General features: G+C 34.7%; 1 protein-coding gene across 1 annotated transcript in view; it reads right to left on the bottom strand.

The window, feature by feature from the left end:
- Positions 1–25,810, bottom strand: part of EYS (eyes shut homolog) — a 1,466,842-nt gene that overhangs the window by 1,175,580 nt on the left and 265,452 nt on the right. Inside the window, 1 exon segment of the mRNA XM_008684895.2 lies at positions 12,773–12,788. Within this exon segment, the coding sequence (XP_008683117.2) occupies positions 12,773–12,788 (16 nt within the window).

Here is a 25,810-nt window from a genome sequence, read left to right on the forward strand (position 1 = left end):
CTACTAGGCCACCTATTACCAAGATTTTATGTACTGTATACTTTCACCACTTGCTGTATCTTCATGAGTGTTTTATTAAAAATTTGAGAAAGAAGCATGTCTATGATAGCAAGACATGATTTTAAGGTAGAAGTTAAAAAATAACTTAGGATATTTTTAGGGAATGAGTGATCAGTACACACTTCGGTGTAGACCAAAAATGAGCACATTGACTTCACCAGGATCTAATCCACAATGACTTGCATGTTTCTTAGTACATTTTTTTTTCCTCACTATGTTCTACAACTCTGCATTTATAAATGTGTAATAAATTGCTGTGGTGATTTGGAACATTAAAAGCAATTCAAGCTGTGGTTAATGTATCTCAAAGCCCCAAGCTAAAATTAAAAACAGGATACAATTTATTTAGGTTATTTCCATTTTCTGCTTAGTCTCACCTTTACTCAATTCTATTTATTAGTCTTCCTGGTTTTTCTATTTAGCCATTTTATTTTTGCTTGTAACCTCAAAAAAAAAATCAAAACAGTAAAGCCAAATTTGAAAAATAATAATAATACAATTTCTTACACCATGCCTTATGTCTAATACACTTAAACAATTTTCCCCACCACTAACATTCCTAGGAGAAAAATATCCACCTGCATTTTAGTTTTAAAGAATTAGAAAGATAAGCTTTCAAAGAGGGCTAAAAGGTGCTTTTAAAGACATCTGATATTTAAATTTGAAGTGGGAAAGATATTAAAATGTCAGTAAAGCAAAAAGAAAAAAACTTAAACAAATAAAACCTTAAGTAAATAAAGCACAGAATAATATATGTACAAGAACATATCTACTAGAAAAACAGGTAGTTCAAACTTAGTCCAGGGTAACTTGGCTTATGCAACATAAGCAGAGACATCCCACGCTTGAAAAACCCATTCACACATTTTCCTTTGCCACTGTGTTTCCAGTCCTTGATTGATTCCTGTGCTACTGTCTTATTTACTTTGTTTATATGTTTGGTTTTATTACAGCTACTTAATTAATTCATTCTCCTAGCTCAAATTGCTGCTTGCTATGGTTCCTGGATTTGAAATTCTCTCCTTACACTTGGCATGGAATTTCTTTTGCTCTTTGCTCTCCAAAATGCATGCTTTGACATGCAGTTACAAGATCTCTTACACAACAATGGTCTTTCTAGCTAGGACTGATATGTTGCCTAGCCAGACACAGTAGAATACCCATACATATACCTTATATGATAGCAATGGCAACTATAAGTTGCCTTGGAATTAACTTTGAAAATGGAAAACCCCATGAGAAAAAATTTTAAATATTAAATATTACACTTAAAAATGTATTATGATAAAACAGAAGTGTGGGATTGTTGCAAGAATAAGCAAAAACAATACAAAACAAAATAGCTTAAAAACAGAATCATACATGCGTAGGAACTTAATATATAATAAAGGTGGTCCCACAAAGCAATAGAGATAACTTAACATTTTATAGTAGATGCTGCTAAGCACATTGGCTCAGTATATAGAGGGAAATTAAATCCCTACCCAACAGCTCGTGATCAGATAAAATAAAAATAAATCAAAAATCTAAATACAAAATTATAAAGTTAAATCTATAAATTTTAATAGATATAAAATTATAAAGTTAATTAAAAATTAAGAAAATCCTCCTTTCACATAGAAAAGAGAATAATTTTTAAAATCATGTGAATCTGATTATGTCAGCATTAAGAACCTCTTAACCAACAAAGGCCATTGATGACAGAAGACATATTGTGACAGAATATTCCATTTCTGAATTATTGAAAAGTATATTTAAAAATAAAAGAAAGCAACCTCAATGTAAAAACAAGCAAAAAATAAGAATAGAAAAGTAAAGCCTATTAGAATATGACATGATGTCAAACTTTTTGGTAATCAAAGATTGGGATAAAAATAAACAATTGGGAGAGGATTCAATTAACCAGTGAAAACACCATTGCAAGTATTCACATGCATGATTAATTCAGCCTTCCTCATACGAGGCTAAAAAAAATTACTTAGAAAAGTGAACACATACTGATTCTTGATAAATTCCAGATCTTTCTATATGAGGATCTATTTTATGTTTTTCTAGGTGCATATTTGGGCCTTTGGTTATATGCAGCATTGTACTGAACATATGATTGGCATTTATTCATTTTGAAATCACTGATAAGGTATTCTTTAAAAATGATTGCTAAGAACTTTATGCTTTGATTTTTTTGAGATCAGTATTACATAGTATTTATTTCCTTAAAGAAAAGTAGAAATGCACAAATAATTTTTTTCCAGTAGCTGTATGACATCTTGTTAAACCTGTCAAGACACAGCTACCTTTCTTCTGAGTAATTTTTGATGTAAGAGGAAGGAAGTATGGTTGGTGTGATATTATTCCACAAAAAAATATATTTATGGATACTGATGGCCAGTAAATAGGAGTGAGGTAAAATACGGTTTTTACTTCTTCTAATTGTGGTAAATATGAACAGGACAATAATTAAATTTTGCAATAAAAATGTCCAAATATAATCATTTTAGTAAAATAAAATCAAATTTTATTTTCACAGAATTTCTTTGGAAGGGTTTAGTCTAGGTTTACAAAAATGTATTACTTTGAATGAATTTGTGCCTAAGATCATGGGAGGTAATGTCCATCCAAAAATTGGTTTACCATTTTTACCCAATTTGATTTTGAAATTGTTTCAATTTTAAACTAGAAGTATTATATTCCTTGATTGTCTCCTTTGTGCCAGATATAATGAATTTATGTAAAGTACCTCACCTAATCTTATATAATCCTTAACATAATCATAAGTTCATTACTATTATATCCACTTTACTGAAGAGGAGCATAATATTAAAGTAAATTGCTTCATTCCAAAATCTCTTTAATGATTTTCTATTTTTCATATACATTTTTTCAAGATTTATTTATTTGAGAGCAAGAGAGAGAGGGAGAGAGAGCATTAGCAGAGGGGGAGGGAGAGTCAGAGGGAGAAGCAGATTCCCCGTTAAGAAGGGATCCTGATGCGGAACTCACTCTCAGGACCCTGAGATCATGACCTGAGCCACCCAGGCGCCCCTCATACACATTTATTTTGAGGAACAAAAGGCTATCCTGCTATTAAGATACAAATTTATTTCCCTGAAATGGCCATCTGGAAGCATAAGGAGAATAAAGAAAGGTGGAAGGAGATAAATAAAAATTTGTATCTAAATGCTTCTTTGAAATAACTATCCTGTCTAGATCTAACTAGAGCATACCCTGTAACTTTTAATACACTCCTAAAATATTCATTCTTATTATATTTTTATTAGTAATTATTCTTCGATGCCATATGCTTTTTCTTTGAAGAGATTCCTGCTAATTAATATTATTAGGCTACATATTGGTTGTCAAATCTTTCCAAGAAGCCCCAGAAAAAAATGCTGATCAAAACAAAGCCAACATTATTAGAACTGTCGCACTCAGGATGACCACTGCTTTGGCAAAATGTTAGCAGTCTCTCAGATGGGAAAAGGCAGAGAAGGATATATTTAGTATTGTAGGGCCTTTGCTGGATGGTCTTGGGTAGAGACCAAGACAGGGACCTAAGTGGGCTTGGACAACATTTATGACTTAATAGCTTTAGATCAGTAGACATAACACGGTTAGAGTCTAGAAGCAAGTATTGATGAGACAATTTGATGAATTAGTCTTGATAAGTAATCTACATTAGTTGCTTTGCAATCTTTTTTTATAGCAACAAGTAACTACTCTATTTTTCCTTAAAATCAGTACTGTTTATCATAGAGAAAGAGTATATCTGGTCCCAGTATTGGTTAATAAAGGAAATTATGTTGATTTCAGGTCTCATACACTACTGAGTCATTTCTTGTCCCATAATTTGAAATTATAAAATGTGCACTAACTTAATAAGCATTTATTGGACATTGCAACCAATGAGGGGAAATATAAACAAAATTATTTTTGAGTCTGGCTTAACAAACTATACTTCTTTATCCTCTTTTATTACTATTTAACCTCAAATAAATCACTGAAATCTTTAAGCAATAAAATCTTTAAATTTTTGCAGGAGTTAAATTATAGCGTCAGTACTTTGCTTGCACATTTAACAAAGATTAACTGAATTATAATGCAGTAAGGTACTGAGTTCAGTGCCTGACATGGAATATTCACCCATTCATTCATCCATTCAACAAAATTTGAAAATGTACTAAATTATAAACATTATTGGACACATGACAAAATACACAATTATTAATTCACTGATTCCTTAAAAAGTATTAAATGTAGATAAAAATGTTTATTTATGAGTACTTGCAACTATGCCATGTCTAGTTAATTTACATAAAAAGGTTACATAAATCAAGGGAACCTTTTATAATTGTGCTTCTTAATGTTCTATTCTAATGCAAAGCTTGAGCTATTGTTTTCCTAAGGAGATTTTTAAAAATAAATTTTAAAGATGGAAGAGTGTAAGCATATTTTATAAAACCATTTTCATTTTGTTGTCTTAAATTCAGTTTCTCTTGATTTTAGTATATCTTCAGGAAGTCACCTTGCAATAGAGTAAATGAGAAGAGTTGTAAATGGATGTAATTAATTGAATTAAGTTGGTCATATAAAAGGAGTTCATTTTCCACAAGGAAAGCAAGGAACTGAAGAGTCTTTTCCACAGAGTTTGAACTTCTAAAACAGGTTGTGATACGGATCGTCTGTTCAAACCTATGAATAACTGGGTAATGGGGAACAACACAAGAGGAAGGAATTGACAAAATAGGGTGGGTAAAGTATGATCATTACTAAATGCTATGTCTAGTAAAAAGTAGAAGCAGCTTTGGTGAAAAAAGTTGAATCAATGACTGTCATCTGGTTTTCTCAACCTTTCACTAACTGATTTCTCTCTCTGTCTCTCTCTCTCTCTCTCTCTCTCTCTCTCACACACACACACACACAATTCAATTTGGCAAGGAGAAAGGAGTTTCTCATGATCTTTAGGTAAGATTTTCCCTAAATTCTGAACTGGTGAAACATTCACTTTATCAGAATCATGTCCATAATCTTATATGTAATATTGGAAGCAAAGGGGACCTCATGGGCCATCTGTGCATGAAGATATATAAGCATTTATGACTGAGTTAGATGTTCCTTTTATGTGTTACATTCAGAAAAGTTACAAATCATTTCCAGATGGAAGACTGTGATTCATTAAAAGTCCGTGGTATACTAATAAGAAATAATGTGATTCGGACTCAATAGTTTTTAGAAATTTGTCACACAGGATAATTGTGTATATTTCATATCTATCCAACCCAGATACAAAAGAAAAATGGAACTTGCACTTATTTTGAGGTGTTGTAACTTTTTGTCTTTACTTTAATACCCACAGGTCTAACAAATAATATATGTATTACTTCTCTTGATTATATCAATCTGCAGTAAATCATAGTGACATTTACATTGATAGCTAAATGTAAAGGGTATCTTGACTGAAGGAACAATCCTTTGTTAATATAACCACACAAACCTTGTACATCTTCAGAAAACAGCACTGACCAAGAACTTAATTGTTCCTGTAAATGCTCTGTGCAGTGTTTGAATAGGTTTAATTTATTTACTTAGAAATTACCAACACAGATACTCTCACCCATCATATATCTCCTTTGTATTCAAGTATGATTTAATGGTTTCTTGCACAAAACTAGCCCAAGCCAATTAAAAAGCAAATAAATAGTCACAGTGGAGGGTAAATTGCCTTCTCTACTTTCATGAAGCATGTATGCATGCCTAAGATAAGATGTTGTCAATCTATAAAATCTCAGAGAATCCATCCTCCTCTACCACTAGTAGAAGAAAAGCTTTAACATACTAGACAAATGCAGAGGGTCATTTGTCTAAGTTGTGGCAAAACCTAAGGGTCATAGTATTCCTTGCAACACATTAATCTTGACTTTAAAATAATGGAAAATGTTCCAAAAGGGTCACTGATAAACACACTTTATTTGGGGCTTAATTCAACCGCCTTTTTCCATTTTATATATTTCAAATAGAATGATGCATGCCTTATACAGTTCCATTTTAATTTTACTAATATAATTTAAGAATATAGGTCTATTATTTATATTTTGATTGTTTAATAGTATAGACTAACACTTTAGTAATAAAGAGTCTGACTCAAGTTTTTGATGTTTGCTGACAGCTTTTAAGCCTCTCTCCTCCCTGCTCCCCTTCTGCCTCACACCTGAGAAAGCTCATAAAAAAGCCTGGGTGGCTCAGTCAGTTAAGCATCTGCCTTCAGCTCAGGTCATGATCTCAGGTCCTGGGATCAAGCCCCCTCCCCCGCCGCCGTTGGGCTCCCTGCTCAGCAGAGAGTCTGCCTCTCTCTCTCCCTCTGCCTCCCCCATGTTCTTTCTCTCTCTCAAATAAATAAAATCTTAAAAATAAAACAAAATAAAACTGGGTGCTCCCTCCTTTGACACACGTGGGAAGTTCAAACCATGCAAGCCCCTCCTCAGGTACAGAAACCCTCATCTTGCCACATCTGTTAAGAAGAAAAATTCCAAGCCAGTCTAGACTCCTTTCCTTATTCTCTCAGGTCATTTTTGGACCAGCTTGGGAGGCTGGCCCGTCTCTCCCCAGAAAAGCCCTATTAAAGAAAGAGCACATGCACCCCAATGTTCATAGCAGCAATGTCCACAATAGACAAACTGTGGAAGGAGCTGAAATGCCCTTCAACAGATAAAGAAGATATACAATGAAATAATATTCAGCCATCAGAAAGGATGAATACCTACCATTTGCATCAACATGGATGGAACTGGAGGGGATTATGCTAAATGAAATAAGTCAAGCAGAGAAAGACAGTTATCATACGGTTTCACTCATATGTGGAATACAAGAAATAGCACAGAGAACCATAGGGAAAGGGAGGGAAAACTGAATGGGAAGAAATCACAGAGGGAGGCAAATCATGAAAGACTCTGGACTCTAGGAGACAAACTGAGGGTTCCAGAAGGGAGGGGGGGTGGGAGGATGGGGTAACCAGGTGATGGATATTAAGGAGGGCACATGCTGTGATGAGCACTCGGTATTATATGCAACTAATGAATTGTTGAACACTACATCAAAAAACAATGATATACTATACGTTGGCTAATTGAACATAAGAAAAAAAGAGAAAAAAGAAAAGATATTAAACCTTCTACAATTTTTGAATTACTACCTAAATATATTTGCACATTTTGTAAAAAAAAAAAAAAAAAAGAGAGAGAGAGAGAGAAGGAAAAAAAGAAAGAAAGGAAAAGAAAACTTTTCATCCCCACATATTGCTGTGTATGTGGCTTCATGAGTCTCTACATCTGAATCACATTTGGTGGGAGCCTGTGCTGCATCTGCAGGCTGTCTACAATAGCTTTATAATTTAAAGCATGAGAATACTTGGTGAGATTAGAAACTATTGATTCCTATACCTGACTCAAGTTTGTGAATCAGATAGTCTGATGAGATGTTGAAAAATCAACAATTTTTTACAGCTCTCCTAAGTATAGCAGGCTTTGAGAAACAAAATTTTATGCTGTTCCTTAGGTACATTCATTTACTCTTTCATCTAAAAGGTGTGACTTACCTTATGAGTTATTCTGCCACTGTTCTCTGTGGCTTCAACTTTTCTACGTTCATCGGCAACAAGACTCTTAGCACAATATCCTCAATTTACTTCTATCTTAGAAGATAGAAGTAATCTTAGAAATAATGAAGCAAAACTTGAGAATTATTAGTAACAACAATAAACAAAAAAGGTCATCATGGTCTCTTGTGTCAATTTTTATTAGGCTTGACAAGTTTCTGATTTCTAGCCAGAGTTAGACTTGGATCCCCATAGGCTGCCTGAATTTTCCATCACATCTAATGCGCTGTTGCATATGGTTTCCAAGGGCCAGTTATTGGACAGGCGTCTGGCTGACAATCAGCAACACAAGAAGGAGTGTTAAAATACACAGTTCTGAGCCTATTCCACTGATAAGTCTGGGGAGGGCTCACAAATAATTATTTACATGAAGCACTTCTTAAGATTCCTATGCAGACAGTCAAGTATAGAAGTACTAGTAATGGACATATTCCAGAGCCTTGGGACATTTTAGAGCTGGAAGCTATCATTTATTATGCCAAATTTTCTCTCCTACTGGTGTAGCCCAGCATGTCAGCTAATGAAAAAGTGCTGCTGTTCCAAAGAGCCTGGTGCTCAGGAAGCCCCTGCTAGGAGCTGGATTGGGTTCTCTCAACTTATACCTTTCAGCTAACAGGTGGCACCCCACTGAAAGCTGTTGTCCTGAGGCTGTTTTGGATTATAGTAAGAGTATGAATTGTGATCCATCACTCTGGAGAATCCTAATTTAAGACTATTAGCTATGCACCTGGTCTTGGCAGTTGATAGAAGAAGAAACACTATGCCAGGGGAAACTTGACACAATATAAAATTCTGCTGTATACTAACATTTCTAATTCTAGAATCATCAGAATTTAAGTAAATTCTGTTGTACGTGGGAATGTGATAATGCCACTCAACACAGTTCTACTTAAGTCATTCAGTGGGAAAAAAAGTATTCAGTAATCTAACAGATTTCTTTACAAAAGAATGTTGGGACTATAAACGTATTTAGATAGCACACTGAGTATAGAATATTTGAATTCCTAGAAATAATATATATGTTTGCCTACACAATACAAACAAAATAAAGACTTCACAAAATACTCCCCTTAATTTAATCAACATAAAAATTTCTCCCTTTCATGCATTTTCAGAAAAAAAAAACATTAACTTCTAACACAAGCATTAAATTTTAAATGTAGCCCAAAAAATACAATCAGCAAACTAAATAAGAGAGCAGATAATCAATACAGTAAACATTTGCAGTGTTTTTAATCTAGCTGTAATTATAAATTGAAGAACACTAAATGATTTTAGCATTTTCCATCTGAAAATATTCACTGGTGGTGCTAATTATTTAACAGCATGATTAATGACATGTCTTGTATAATTATTTATAAATTAGGCACCACGTTTTTAAACCTCTAATAATTAGGTAAAACTTTTATCAACACATAAAGTTTACTTTACTTCCATTAAGAAAGGCCCAGAGAGTACACATAGTTTGTCTAGTCCAACCAAGTAATGATCTCAGAAAAACAAATTAAAATATATTCTCCATTCAGGACTCCACTATGTTTTATACATATGAATCTATATACCCACAATATCATATAATTGCATCACATAAAGAAATAATGCATTTTATCTGTTCACAGAAATTCCATCAAAAGGAAGGGCAAGAACCAGCAACTTGAGAGAATAAATGTTAAAAAAAGAAAATTAAAAAAAATTAAACTGGGGCGCCTGGGTGGCTCAGTCGTTAAGCGTCTGGGATCGAGCCCCGCATCAGGTTCCCTGCTCTGCTGGGAGCCTGCTTCTTCCTCTCCCACTCCCCCTGCTTGTGTTCCCTCTCTCACTGGCTGTCTCTCTCTCTGTCAAATAAATAAAATAAATAAATAAAATCTTAAAAAAAATAAATAAACTATGTTTATTTATAAACATAAAAGAAGAAAATTGGAACCTGCATCACAAAAGAGGAACTCCCCATAGAGAACCTGAATCTTTTATGATCAGCATTAAGCCTGTCTGAAACTTTGCTCTAGAGAGAGACACCACCATCTTTACTATACCAGGCAGTAAACATGTCTGCTTTTGTTCTGACAAAGATACTATCTCCGTATTCCAAAGTTGTAAGCAAACCTGTCCTCTGTCCCTGAAATACGCCATTTCTATTTTCCACGGGTGTTCACTGTGCAAATATCCTTGAAAACATGGTCTGAAAAAAAGTCAGCCAGGGTTTCTGTTCATAAGAAGGCTAGAAATCTGAGAAATCTATGGAGTATCATCTCCTAACAAATACTGACAGTACTAACATTTTAACTAATAACATGATTACAGTGCTAACCATGTAAATTTTCTGTAGAACTGATAAAAATAAGATATAAACTAACATGACTTTCTTTTTAAGTTTTTAAGTTTTTTTTAAGTTTTCAAGATTTTTTAAAGTTTTTATTTAACATAATTTAAGTGTCATGTCAATTGGCAGATCATTGACATTTAACGTAACACTATGTTACGTTAACATACAGTGCAATATTAGTTTCAGGTGTACAATATAGTAATTCAGCACTTCCATACCACACCCAGTGCTCATCGGGATAAGTGCCCTTGTTAACCCCTTCACCTATTTAACCATCCTCCCACCCACTTCCCCTCTGGCAACTATTAGTTTATTCCCTATAGTTAAGACTCTGTTTCTTGGTTTGTCCCTCTCTCTTTTTCTCTCCTCCCCCCTTGACTCATTCTCCCTAGAGAAAACAAGTAAAATGGCTTTAGATTTCCATTTTAGAGTTTGATTGAAAGTCTTGTCTTATTTAAATAAATGAATAACACTTGGGTTAAACAGAAAATCATGAGGGAAATTATAAGCTACTTAGAACTGAATGACAAAGAAAGTACTATATATTAAAATCTGTGAGATGCACCTAAATAATGTCAATGTCATTGTCCCCCCCCCAATGTTACTTAAATTCCACATATGAGTGAAATCAGATGGTATTTGTCTTTCTCTGACCGAACTATTCCACTTAGCATAATACTCTCTAGCTCCATCCATGTCATTGTAAATGGCAAGCTTTCATTCTTTTTTATGGCTGAGTAATATTCCATTACAGATCTATACAGGCCACATCTTTATCCATTCATTAGTCAATGGGTTGTTTCCATAATTTGGCTATTGTAAATAATGCTTCTATGAACAACGGGGTGCATGTATCCCTCTGAATTAGCATTTTTGTATCCTTTGGATAAATACCTACTACTACAATCAATGGCTGACTTCCTTAGATTACACAGTGACAATATTATGGAAAACCCAACAGTATTTGGACACCTTAATATAATGATGACACTTTGAGGAAACTATACTGAGAAAAAAATTAAAAAGTACAGAAAATACTAATGACAAAAAAAAAAAAAAGTACTGAAGCCTCATTTTTCAGCCTGAAACAGGAAATTTATGTGTCTAACGAGTTTGAATTACATCATGGGTAAATGCATAAAGTTAAATATTAGGCATTGAACACATTTTTTTTTTACAGTTTTAATGAGGTATGTGACAAAATGCCAATTGTCCCCTCAATATCTGTTTCTTTTTCCCAAGCATATGATCTTCCAAATGAAGTTTATTATTTCCCAGCTAGAAGGTTCCATGGACTACCTTTGCACATGTTGAATACATGAAGAACAAACCTATGTGCAACTTTCCTCTCACCTGTTTAAAAATAAATTGCTTTCTCAAAATTCCTTTATTTCCCCTTACCATAAGCAAAAACATAGACATGGAAGATACCAAGTTTTAACCAAATAAGTAACAACAGAAACTTAAGTGATGACAGACCCCAAAATGGAAGCAACTGTGTTTCTGAATGACTTTTTAAGAATAGACCTGGCCTAGCAGTCTAAATGCCCCATGCTCAGGCTATTCATTAAGAGAGAAATAACTTTTACCAATACCTTATTTTAGAGCGTAATTTTTATAGCAGCTTAACCGTTACCTTACCCAATAAAAGTACGGCAGTGAAAGATAATATTCAAAATTATGCTCATGGAATAATCTAAAATAAATAGTCAAGGAGAAGGGAGAGAGTAAAAAAACACTACATGAGTAAAAGTTATATTTGGGAATTAAGATTATGAATACATATTATATTGCTCTTTCATTTTAAAATAGTTTTAAACAAATGGAAAGCAATGTTACTGAAATTAGAAAATAATTGCAATATAAAACTAAAGTTGGTAAAAAATAATGAAAGCTTTTTAAAAGTGCTCACAAAAATGGCTTATTGTAAGTGGTAACTATGTAATTAATTAACTCTGACTAAAAAAAGAATAAAACAAGAAGAATAAATTCTTTGTGATACACACAAAAAGGAGAAACTAATTTTATTTGGGACTCAAGGAGTATTTTGAGCCTAGATAAGTAACTAAAAATCTAAAATGAGAAAGGGGGGGAAATTAACTTAATTTTAAGACTGAGATAAGTTCTTTAAAAGAATTTATTTATATATTTGAGAGAGAGCGAGTGAGTCCAGGCACTCACAAGCGGGGTGTGGAGGTGCGGGGCGGGGGCAGAGGAAGAGGGAAAGAATCCCAAGCTGACTCCATGCTGAGCACAGATCCCACTGCAGGGCTTGATGGATGACCCTGAGATCATGACCTGAGCCAAAATCAAAAGTCAGATGCTCAACTGACTGAGCCATCCAGGTGCCCTAGAATTAGGATAAGTTTTAAGAATGGCAAATTATATTGTGGTGCTAAGGGACAATGTACATATCAGAAGATTTTGAGACAGGAGTTAGAGAAGAATACGGGTATACGAGTTAGCTTTTTCCCTCCTGCCTCTTATTTAGTATCATTTGACTAAAAGTTGTTTGTAATTAAAATAGAAGACCTGTAGTTTAAAATGCTCTATTATTCCAGACACACGATTATAAAGATAGGACTGTTCCAGTGGATTGGGCACAGACATACACAAAGACTAAAAATAAATAAATAAATAAAAAATACTTACACATAGTTTAGAATAAAAGTTTTCTGAAAAAAAAATGATTCTAGGACTTAAATAGCATGTTGGTTACCATTAAAGTGGCAAATCCCACTCATTTTTTAAAGAAATCTAGAAACAGAGTCCATCTGCTTAATTTGGCATTTTGGCACTAACTGTTATTTGTGATTTTGCTTGATATGTTTGAACTGGAATTTTGGTACTAACCATTAATTGTGATTTTATTTGATTATACACAGCACTCTGGGATGCCTGCCAGAAAACAGCTTTGTAAATGCAAATTGTCCTATATTTCTTAGTTATTCTAAAATTGTCTTTAACTATTTGGAAACTGTGGATCAGCAACACAGCTTCCATAAACTTGTTTAACGCTTCCACAAAACATGGTCTATAGCAAATACATCGTGAATCTTCAATATGTAAAATTAATATAAATATTAATTTTTGTCAGAAATAAATATATAGGTATGTATTTTAAATGATCCATTCATTAACAATAGTTAGAAAATACAGACAAATCAACATTTCCTTTCAATTTGGCTCTCTCCTTAAATCATAAATTAAACATATGCTGTACTTTTGAACATTTTTACCTACGTTACTAAAAGAATTTGACCACTAAAGTTTTCTTCATGAATAAAATAAGTTAGCCACAGGGGTGGTAAGTAAATTAAATACACAGAAAAGTATTAGGTAACATAAATTAACAGTAAAATATAATTCAATCAAAATGAACTTTCTTAAAAATTATAAATTTCCAAGCAGTGATAACTAGGTTGCATTTGACCTAATTAAAGTAGATTATTATCACAGTGCAAATCAGATTGAAAATTACAATTTTTTCTCCTTAAAAAAAGTTTCAACACTTTAAAAATGTCTTTATGTTGAATATTTAATTTATTGAAACATTTTACTGGATATTGCAAGCACTATATTATATTACTATAATACGTGTAGAATTATTATTTTTTTAAAGATTTTATTTATTTATTTGACAGAGAGAGAGAGAGAGAGGGAACACCAGCAGGAGGAGTGGGAGAGGGAGAAGCAGGCTTCCTGCTGCGCAGGGAGCCTGACACAGGGCTCCATTCCAGGACCCTGGGATTATGACCCCAGCTGAAGGCAGACGCTTAACGACTAAGCCACCCAGGCACCCCTATTTCTTTTCTTCTTTTTTAAGATTTGAGAGAGAGACAGAGAGTGTACATGAGTGGGGGGAGGGGCAGAGGGAGAGAATCTTCAAACAGTGCAGAGCCCGACGTATGGCTCAATCCATGACCCATGAGATCATGACCTAAGCTGGAACCAAGAGTCAGGATTAATATTTATCATACAAGTATTATTAGAGGATGGGTAGTGTGGGGAGACAATTCTAATCAGAAAGAATAGAATATTAAAAGGCCCTCAGGTATATGGTATATTGAAGGAAGTGAGAGAGAGTGATTAGCTGTTTGAGGTGATGTAGAAAGGTGACATCATGACCAGACTGGGGACCACTTAAAGACTGACTACTTTATATTATGGTAATAGGAAGACACTGGAGTATTTTGAGCCATGGACAGAGTACAGAATCAATAAGATCAGATTTGTGTTTTGGAAAATTCTGTTTTCAGTATACAAAATGTAATGTCTGAGGAGAAGGGAGCATTAGAGGAAATAGTTAGGAAGCTCTAAATTAGCTCAGGTGACTGACAATGGCAATTTGACATAAGGAGATAGAAAGAAGGGGAGAGAGGCACAGAATCAAGAAATATTTAAGAGGCAAAATAGAATTAGTGATGGATAAGGTAGGATTTGGGTGTTGAAGAAGAGGAAGAGACAAGGGATATTTTAAGAGGATCTAGAAGAGTGACATCATCCAGATAGTAACATCAGTCATTCCTGACTTCAACCACCTCACAAGAATTACTAACAACTAATCATAGAGAAGACAGCATTGAGAGAATTCTAGAACTTGGGCCCTACTCTGCTTTCACCCTAAAGGAATCACAGGAATTTACAGTGCTCAACTGCCTCGAGTATGACTGAGTCAGAGAAGTGGGGAGGAGCCTCCAAGAACCAGCACTCCCATCTTGTACCTACTTGCAGAACCCAGGTAGTAGTTCTAATAAGTGGTTTTGCTTACTTGTAGAACCAAGTCAGATGCATAGTCTGACCAGAGAATTCAACAAGGGGCAGGTCTGCCAAATTTGGTTTCCCAAATTGGGAGTTCTGTTTGCCTGGGAGCCTGGTCTATGTCCAAGTGAAGAGCTGAGTCATAGCCCCACCTGCTGTGGATCGTGGCTCTCAACCCTTCCCAACCAGAAAACCTGTTTGGGAAAATTTGGGAGTAGCCTGAAGTGGGCCCTTACAGCCCTGCCCCGGGAAAAGTTAGAGACATAGCCCTACATGCTACAAACTATGGTCCCCATCCCCATCTGACAGGAAAGGCTGGCAAGAACACAAGGAAGATGTGTGATCCAAGAACTCTAGCACCAAGAGGCAGATAGGCAGAGCTGATTGCCCCCAGAGCAAAACCAGTGGCCAAGTTCCAGGTAGGGATATGGGGCATAGACTGCCTTGAGTCAAGACCACAAAGAGCACTATTAGTGGCCTTGGGGCTGCTTCTCCCATTAGCTTCCCAGTCAGAGAAACTAATTCATAGCCCATTATTGCTGCATACAGCCTTCAGCCCACCCAATCAGGGAATCTTACTAGAGCACATGGGAAGATGTACAGCCCATCCAATAGCCCTGCTTACAGTAGTATTTGAGTAAACGACACAATCATGGCCTCCCCTGTTTGCAGGTCAAAACTGGTGTCCTCATCTGACCAGAATATTCAATGTACACTCTTGCCTGATTAAGGTCCCCAAACAACGATCTGTGAGGCCCTGGGTCCAGTCCTGCTGCCTTTCCAGGGAAGCTAATTCATAGTCCCACCTATTGTTGAGTATAGGATCAGTCCCAAACATCTCGAAATCCTAACCAGGGAATCCAGGCAACTAGGAAGCCTGTCTTACAGCTTCACTTAGGCATGTAACCAAGCCAGCAACCCTATCTAACTGTTCTTAGCCAGTGCCACCCCCAACACATGACCTCAGAGCTCAGCAGTTGCCTTCCCCTAAAATAGACCCTTTTAGCAGTCCCATCTTCCCAAGAACATTATCAGAAGATACATCCAGAAACCCAAGTAAGCTGATTAGTGAAGAACTGTCTCTGACAAAGTGAACTTGCAACCTCTTAAAGAGACCACTTACTCAAATGCACAGTCAAACCCATATTGTTCAAGCACCATCTGCACCTGGTTCTGGACAAAGACAGAGTAGATGCAATTCACCCTGTTAATCCTGCCAAGGACAGTTAAAAATGCTGGACATTAGTTATAAAACAAAGACTCAAAAATTGAAAGGTGTAGAGAAGACAGATAAACTAGGGACCTTAGGACCTAAATAACAACCTGTTGAGTTCTCTGGATTTTCTTTTACCTTGTATTCCCTAGATTGCGCACTGCAGAACCCATCTACCCTGAAATGCCAACAGGAACAGACAAAAATAGCCCTAAAGAAAATCTGCTTTCTAGTTAAAGATCAGGAGAGTGGTAACCCAGAAAGACATAAAATTTTTACAGAGTAAATAATCTAAGGACTATGGATCCACCCCCAATCTGGTCAGCAAAAGTTAAATGGAAAATTAGACTGAGAACCTTGCCCAGTGGGAATGATGCAATTCTCCCACTCTTAGCCAAAAAGATGTCAGAGGAGGCCTAATAGAGAGTCCAATATCCCACTTCTCTACAGCTGTAAGAAACTGTGTGGGGAACCTGGACATTTACCCCTACCTGGCAATACTGACATAGAGCCCACCTTCCCCCACTAGCACAGTGGTTAGAGGAGGCCAGCTATAACAAAATATTTTTAAATATTTTTTTAATAAAAAACAAAATATGGTTTTTTTTTAATTTTTTTAACTCTCATCGTACATTACACCAAATCTCCAGGATACATTTAAAAATCATGGAAATGTATTTAAATGCTAACACCAAGATGACACAAATGTTGGAATAATCTGAAAAGGAGTTTAAAACTGCCATACAAAAATTCTTCAATGAGCAATAACAAATATGCTTGAAACAAATGAAAAAACAGTCCCAGCAGAAAAATAGAAAACACTAAAAAAAAGAGATTTTAGAACTGAAAAATATAGTAAGTGAAATTTTTAAAAAAGCTCAGTGAATGGGTTCAACAGGAGAATGGAAAGAACAGAGAACATAATCTTTAAGTGAACTTGAACTGAACCTGAGGACAGAAAAATAGAGATTGCCCAAACTGAATAACAGAGAGAAAATAGAATTTAAAAAAAAAAAATGAACTGGGGCCTGTGGGACTACAATCAAAGATATATCTTTTGTGTCATCAGAGTCACAGAGGAGAGGAGAAAGACAAGGTTAGAAAAATATTTAAAGAAACAGTGGTAGAACATTTTACAAATTTGGTAAAATATTTATGCAGGTTGGTGAAACTGAATGAACACTAAATAGGATAATTCCAAATAAATCCATGCCAAGATACAGCCTAACCATAGTTCAAAATGTGAAAGACAAAGAAACATCTTGAAAGCAATGAATAAAACATCTTTTCCAAAGAGGCAGAAACATCCACACAACAGTAAGTTTCTCATCAGAAGTCATAGAGACTAGAACGAAGTGGTATACAAATTTTAAGTGTTGAAATAAAGCAACTGTTAACCTCAAATCATATGTCAATCAAAATTATCTTTCAAGAATTAAGAAGAAATAAAGACATTATCAAGTTCAGGAAAACTAAGAGAATTTGTTACTGGCAGATCTAATCTTAAAAAAGCTTAAGAAGTTTTTTAAACAAAAAGGAAATTATAAAAGAATCTTGAAATATCAAGAAAGATTGTACAATGGAAAGGACAACTATATGGGTAAATTCAACAGGCTTCCTCTCTGTTCAGATTCTTAAATTATGTCTGAAGCAAAAGGTACAACACTGTCCTATGTGGGTCTCATTGTATGCTACATAGAAGTTTAAGGCAATTACAAACAGAGGAGGGAAAGAGATTTACAGAAAGGTAAGTTTTCTACACTTCACTCAAATGTGTAAAATACATTATTTATCTTGATTTTATCTATCTTTGGAGCAATAGAATGTTTCTGTACTTGATTCTGCCAGTGGTTACAGGAATCTACACATGTGATAAGTGAAGGGAACTCCACACATATATTTTCCCGTTATCAATTTCTTGATTTTGATATAGTACTATCATTGGATGGTATCAGTGGGAAAAACTGGGTGATGAGTACATATGATCTCTCTGTAATATATTCACAGCTTCCTGTTACTTTAAAGTAACTGCAAAGTAAAATGTTTTTAAAAGGGTATTAGTTAGAGGGTTTAGACGTAGATATATTGCCTCCATGTTGGAAACCGCACCTGAAACATGTTGAATATGTTAGAATGTGGCTAAGCTTTACGGTACTTTTTGTAACTTCTTACCTAAAACTATGGGGGCTAGAAGATAGTGGGTAATTTTTAAAATATCAACCATGTAAAAAACAAAACAAACACCTGCCAATTCTGAGTTCTGAATATGGCCAAAATAATCATTTATTTATATAGTGAAGCAAATTTTCAGATAAAAGAAACAAACAGAATCCTTTGTAAGCAATCATTTTGAAAAACATTAGGTCTCTTTGTTATAAAAATAAACATACACCTATATAGAAATTCCACTCCTGTATAGGTATCCAAGGGTAGGAAAATATGTTCACAAAAAGACATGTACATAAATGTTCATGGTAACTTTTTCGTAACAGATAAAACAGTCTAAGAGTCTATTACTAGAATAGATTATATACTGTGATAAATTTTTCACTGGAATACTATGTGGCAGTAAACATGAATGGCCTATTGATACATAAAACAACAGGGATGTTTTTCAGAAACAGAAAGCAGTACTGAGCAAAAGATCTTTTATACAATAGGGAATAGTGTATTATTCTATTTGTATGAAATTTTCGAGTAAACAAATCTAATATGTGGTAGAAAAGACCTTCATTGATTTTTTTAAGAACTTTATTTTTTTTTAAGATTTTATTTATTTATTTGAGAGAGAGAGAGAGAGAGCCAGTGAGAGAGGGAACACAGGCAGGGGGAGTGGGAGAGAAAGAAGCAGGCTCCCAGCAGAGGAGCCTGATGTGGGGCTTGAACCCAGGACTCTGGGATCACGCCCTGAGCCGAAGGCAGACGCTTAATGACTGAGCCACCCAGGTGCCCCTTTTTAAGAACTTTAAAACAGTAGTCATTTCTGGGAGATATGTGGAGAGTTTCAAATATGAAAAGGCCAGGGTAACTTCCTGGGATATCTGTACTGTTCTATATATCTATAGGGTTTTGTGTTACACCGGCATTTACATTTATTATGATACAGAAACAAATTGAAATGACTTAATTTACATGATAAAATAGCAGTTTTTATGGAATTAAAATGCAGTGTTAGAATTTGTATACAAAAATTTTTAACACCAGGGAATTAAAACTAGATCAAATGATGAAAATCTTAGAGATTGATTTAAGGATTTCTCCATTTTCTCAAGTGCGGTTTTGTTATCCTTCAAGACACAGTATCTCCCAGATTGTCTCCCTGCTAACTCCATTAGATATTCTTCCTTTGTGTTCCAACTGCATCCTGAGGGTGCATCTACCAGAGTATTTCCTCTTTATATATCTGTCTCTATTACTACATTACAAACTCCTCTAGGCCAGAAAATTTATATAATTTAACTTTATCCTTGTTGCTACTGCCTGGCACAGAATCTGCATGTAACAAGCAGTCAGTAAATGATCAGAGAAGCAATACACAATTACCAAGAATTAAGTAGAAATTCTTTTCATCCCTTTTTAGTTAATGCAAAATAGTGAGTTCTTCAACACTGGCTTAAAGGAGGGGTCACAAGCTTAAATGTCCATCATTCTCAGTTAACATAAGTGGGTGAAGTGGTATGAGCCAAATAATTTTTGAATATGTAGTAAATTGGAAAGCCTGTGTCCTATTTAAAAGGAAACATATGCTCCTCAATGCCTGCTAAATTTTTATGATCTAGGCATATAAACTGATCATTTCAGAGATTCAGAGTATCAAGAGAAGAAAAATATTCAGCGTTTCCCTAATTTCAGTTCCAACTTTGCAAATTGGCTAAATATCTGGGGCATACATATTACAACACTCTTCTAGATTTTGATCTGAGAGACACAAACTTGTGATCTCTGCTATGGAATTTCTTGTTCTCAAGAAAACAGTAGTTAGAAACAACTATGGTAGGGGCGCCTGGGTGGCTCAGTCAGTTAAGTGTCTGCCTTTGGTTCAGGTCATGATCCCAGGGTCCTGGGAGAGAACCCTGCATTGGGCTCCCTGCTTAGCGGGGAGCCTGCTTCTCACTCTCTCTCTATCTGTCAAATAAATTAATTTTTTTTTTTGAAAGAAAAGAAACAACTATGGTAGAAGATACATATTTTTTGCATTTAGTGAGATAACCTAATTAGTATAAGTGACAACTCAGGGATTGGATGATGCCTAAAGGGAAATTTCATAATCTATATATCACAGCAAAGCATTCAAACTTCTAGAAATGAAGACTTAACAATTAAGTAAGTTACAACTCCCAGGAAACTGCACAACTGGCATTCCACAACACACAGCTTGCTCTTGAGGTATTCATCGTTGCTTGTTCTTTCTAGCCACATTTTCCAAATTTGTCTAATGGGAGTTATTCTCTGCAGAAAAGCATCTCTGATTTCATAATTAATGTCAGAAGAAATTAAGCTATTTATAACCAAAATAACTGGAACACATCTACTCCATAAAGGAAGATATAAGTGAATTCATATATTACAAGGTTTACATGTTTTTTATTTATTTTTGGCTACTCTTTTCCATGAAGTATAATTTGATTTACACTTATTTTCCATATTTATTTCTCTTTATACACTAAGATTATCATGGTAATTCAACAATTTTGAATTCCAGTTAAACTTTCCTCTGACTTCCCAATTTAATAAAATCCCAAATGTTGACAGGGAGAAAGTTTTGCCTACTTAGATTATACTAGTTTACTTATTTTAGAACTTTTTAAAAAGCAGTTAAACCCCTAGTTTGTCAAGCTAAGTATATAACACAAGAAATAATTTGCAAAAGATATACTTTTGAACTTCATTTGAAAGATAGAGCTCTTTAAGCAATGTTTGGATTATTAACAGGAACAACACACTTCTAAGTCAAAAGTGCAAATCATCTTATTGGAAAGAAAGCCAGTGACATACCTTTTCTTACAAAAATAATGACTGCCCATTGAAAAATTAATTCTCTTACATTTAGGATAATTTTTATACTATTGCAAAGGGCAAAATGAGAAGTATGTGAGAACATGATATGAGTAAATCGTGGATTATGCTGGTCATTTGTTACCTATTCTTTGCAAAAATAATAACGAATGTTAATTGAGTGCTTTTTATGCACCAGGTACAATGCCGAATGCTTTTTATACATATTCTCAATATTTGCTATGAAACCATCAGACAGTGAAAGCTTTAATCCTTTTCCTAATTTGTGTATCAATTCTGATAGTTTGATAAAAGATCACCATTTTTTTAGGTTATCAAATTTGCTGCAGGCAGTGTTCTTATTTTGTTTCTACGGGACAGTCTACTTTCATATTCTTATGCTGGTCAAATTTTATATTTTTGTTCTTAATGAGATTCCAAAGAGGTTTTTCTATGTAATAGATCTTCTAAAGGAAAAAAGTTATGAAAATATTTATCTTTTCTCCTTGAGGGGTTCTACTTATCAATTCAAATTTTATTTTTATTAATTCACTAATAAAGTTTTTAAAATTTTAATATCTCAGAAGAAGTATAGAGATGTGTTTTCTTTGTGTTCTGCAGTGGTGACATCATATAAATAGACAAAATTCATGTGAGAACCACCTTTGTTGTATTCCATGGTTGTTAGTATGAAGTATTCTATCTTCTGTTGTTTCCCTGATATTTGTACTTTTCTTAATGATTTCTTGTTACTTCTGAAGTTTACTTAGCAATGGGTTTCTTAGTTTTCAAATTGTAGTTAAAATTTCCATGACAACAGAGGCATGTATCTCCCAATACAACATTTTTGGTAAATGCTTATATAAGAAAAAGTATGTTCATCATTTGTCTCCACACTTTTCATACCTACTTTTGCAGGCTGAACTGTGTCCCTTCAAAATCCAAATGCTGAAGCCCTAACTGCCAGCTGTGCTAAAATGTGACTGTAAATAAGGCCATGAGGGCAGATCCTAATCTAATCTGATTGGAGTCCTTATAAGAAGTGGACATTAGGACACACACAGACATGGAGGCTCACACGTACAGAGGGAGGACCACTTGAAAAGGCAGCAAGAGAGGGGTCACCTCTAAGCTAAAGAGAGAGGAAACCAACCCTGTTGGTGTCTTGATCTTGGATTTCCAGAACTGTGAAAACATAAATCTCTGTTGTAAAGCTACCTATTCTGGGGTATTTTATTATGGCAGCCCAAATAAACTAATATACCTAGTAAAATGAATAGTGTACTTATTTAGGTCCTTTTGAATATTTTTACCTTTGCTTTAATGGTTCCACTAGAAAATAAAACATCTAGATATTTTAATAATAATTAAAACATAATATGAAGGAATAAACACGTTGTCTTTATGAAAATATTAAGGCTATCCATTAAAATGTTAATAAATGTTTTACAGTGATTTCAGACTTCATGTAACAGACGCTTTGCTGCTGCCTTGGCACTTATTAACCAAAAATTACTTCATGTGACCATAAAGTGTTACTTTACAAGACTATAAAGACATAAAGACATTCCTTCATCATGCCAGTGGTCACAGATATCTTTAAAAGGAAGTTTTAATTTCACTATAATTAGGAAAAAGTGAAATTCCTTTTTTCAAATATGTATAGAGCAGATTTCTTAAACATTCTGAGGGAAGTCTCCTAACTTGTGTAAACATTTTGAAAATATTGCCCTACTTCAAGCAATAAATATAGCAAGATTTTGGGTGATTGTGTTAGTATCAGTAATTTATGATTTTTAAGTAGTTGTACCATTAATCTAGTGTTTTAGATTATAAAAAAAAAAGTTAACAAAGATAGGAAGAACCCTTAAACAAGAACAACATTAAAAGTTCCTGGATTATATATTTTAGTGTAGTGACTTGTTCATATTTTTGTAAAATGTCATACCATGAAGAATTATAAAGCAAACACAAGAGGAAACTCTTGTGTCTACTGCAGTCTCTTCTTGATATACATTAAATCTAACTCTTTCAAAATTGATTTTTAATAAATGAATTTGTTCAAAAGAGGGATCTGTATTCAATGTCTTTTCAGGGCTTCACTAATATCTAGTTATGGTATTATTTTAACTACCTGTCAAAAAATTCTCATACATTTTTAAAACTTTTCACATACTCTTTACCAAGCAAAGAAATGTGATAAGCAAATGGCTGTGCTACCCAGATATGTGTTATATAGGCTACTTTCTATCTACCTAAATCTTTGGTTGTAACATTCAAGGGAAGAAACCAAAAGACAATGAAAGCAAACAACTAGCACAGTCGATTCAGTATTGATAGTAAACAGTTAATAGCCAATACCTGAACTTTGATAAGCAGGAAATATTACTCATTGTAACAATTTTCACCATGTCTATCATTTTGCCCAATGGGAAGATACTTTCAGATTAGGCCTTATTTGGAAATTTCTCTACTTAACCAAATATAACACATGCAGTAAAGGATGAAATTAGTAGAATGTGAATAATGCAACATAAAGTACTCAGTGTATTTCATATTGCTTCAGCATTAAATAAAGGGAAGTATTCTTTTGATAACCAATTTGATACTTTACCATGCATCTATTAAGTAATAAATTCCTCAGGAATAAAATTATAATCAACTCATTTTTAACACTTTGGTGAACAAGGAATAAAAGTATGCTCGAAATAATTCTTGTGATGGGCAGAATTTTAAGATGGCTCTCAAAAGTTCCACCTCCAAGTGTACATGCCTTGTATAATTTCCTTCCATCAAGAGCCAATAGAACCTATCAATATGACAGGATACCATACTATTAGTTTATATATGGCAAAGTGGAAATAATTTTGAAGATATAATTAAGGTTTCTAATCATCTGACTTTGAGTTAAAGAGATATTCTCCTGAATGGACTTGTCAATATCAAATGATCCCTTAAAAGAGATTTTTTTTGTTGTTTTTGAGGAAGTAAGTTTGTATCTTTTTTGTTGTTGTTCTTCTGTTTTCTTTCAAGATTTTATTTATTTATTTGGCAGAGTGAGGCAGGAGAGAGGGAACACAAGCAAGGGGAGTGTGAGAGGGAGAAGCAGGCTTCCTGCCGAGCAGGAAGCCCAGTGCAGGGCTCCATCCCAGGACCCTGGGATCATGAGCTGATCTGAAGGCAGATGCTTAATGGCTGAGCTACCCAGGTGCCCAAGTTTGTGCTGTTTTAAGCTGCTAACATTATGGCAGTTTGTTACACAGGAATAGAAAACTAATGGAACTTGGGGTGCCTGGGTGACTCAGTCGGTTAAGCGTCTACCTTTGGCTCAGGTCATAATCTTAGGGTCCTGGGATGAAGCCCCTAGGATCAAGCCCCATGTCAGGCTCCCTGCTGAGTGGGGAGCCTTCTTCTCCCTCTCCCTCTGTCCCTCCCCCTATTCATGCTCTCTAGCTCTCCTAAATAAATCTTAAAAAAAAAAAAAAAAAAAAAAAACTAATATAACTTCCATGGTATACTGTATACAATTCATAATATCTGGTGTTGGTTTGTTCAGTCACAACAATTTTTAATTTTTTTTTCTTTCTTCATGAAAGCCTAACAATAATCATCTATAAATAGTGCTATTGGTTGTACTGGATATATCCCACTACTATAATGTATGGATACCTTTAGCTAGAAATAACACAGAAGTCATTGCCAACTGACATAAATAATATAAAATCACCTTACAAAACTCAAAGTACAAACGCAGGTTAGCTCAGGGTTAAAGGATCCAGTAGCACAACAATGTCATTGGGATTAATTTTCTGCTTATCTCTCTACTCTGCAAATTTCCCCTCATTGTCACTGACCAAAAATAAATCTTCAGTGTTACATGTTTCCTTTTTCATTCTGTCAGTAGACATTTAGTAGCTGTTTTCAATATACTCAGCAACAAAGAAGAAGAACACAGTTCCTAGGGTGTCTTCTGCTCCTTGGGGAAGCTAAAGTGCTGGACAACAGTTGAGTGAAAATAATTTAAGCAAGACAGAATACTGAATAAACAGACTGAGGTCTAGCAAAGACCAATAATAATTTGACTTTGAAGCATTAATATACTGATTAAATAGAATGGAAGAATCTGGATTGGTAAATTTATGTGGAAAAAATAAAAGGAACCTTTTTGATTGACAGAAAATACAATATAAAATGGAACATAGCATCACTGCTTAAACCATATATAAAATTAGGCTACACTAAGAAAAACAAAATGATAGCTTCAACTGACTTTTGTGATCCAAATTTCATACAGATGAATATGGTATTTACTTACAAGCTTACATGGTATTGTGACAGTCTAGACAGAATTCAGGGGATAGTAGTCAAATTAAGTAGGAGTCTAGAAATAGTGTTACATGACAAAAACTAAGAACTCTAAGGAAGTTATACATGCAAATGAGAAGATGTAAAGGAATCCTTATTAATCATTAGTATTTTCTCAAGTAGACAACCTACCAGGAAAAACCGTGAGTTCCAAATCTCACACACACACACACACACACACACACACACACACACACACACACACAAATGTTTATGAAAATTCTGTATGGCCATTTCTTTAGGATATCACAAAAAATGGGGCGCCTGGGTAGCGCAGTCGTTAAAGCGTCTGCCTTCGGCTCAGGGCGTGGTCCCGGCGTGCCGGGATCGAGTCCCACATCAGGCTCCTCCGCTATGAGCCTGCTTCTTCCTCTCCCACTCCTCCTGCTGTGTTCCCTCTCTCGCTGGCTGTTTCTCTGTCACATAAATAAATAAAATCTTTAAA

The sequence above is a fragment of the Ursus maritimus genome, unplaced genomic scaffold (genome assembly GCF_017311325.1).
Source record: "Ursus maritimus isolate PB19 unplaced genomic scaffold, ASM1731132v1 scaffold_29, whole genome shotgun sequence".
Taxonomy (NCBI): domain Eukaryota; kingdom Metazoa; phylum Chordata; class Mammalia; order Carnivora; family Ursidae; genus Ursus; species Ursus maritimus.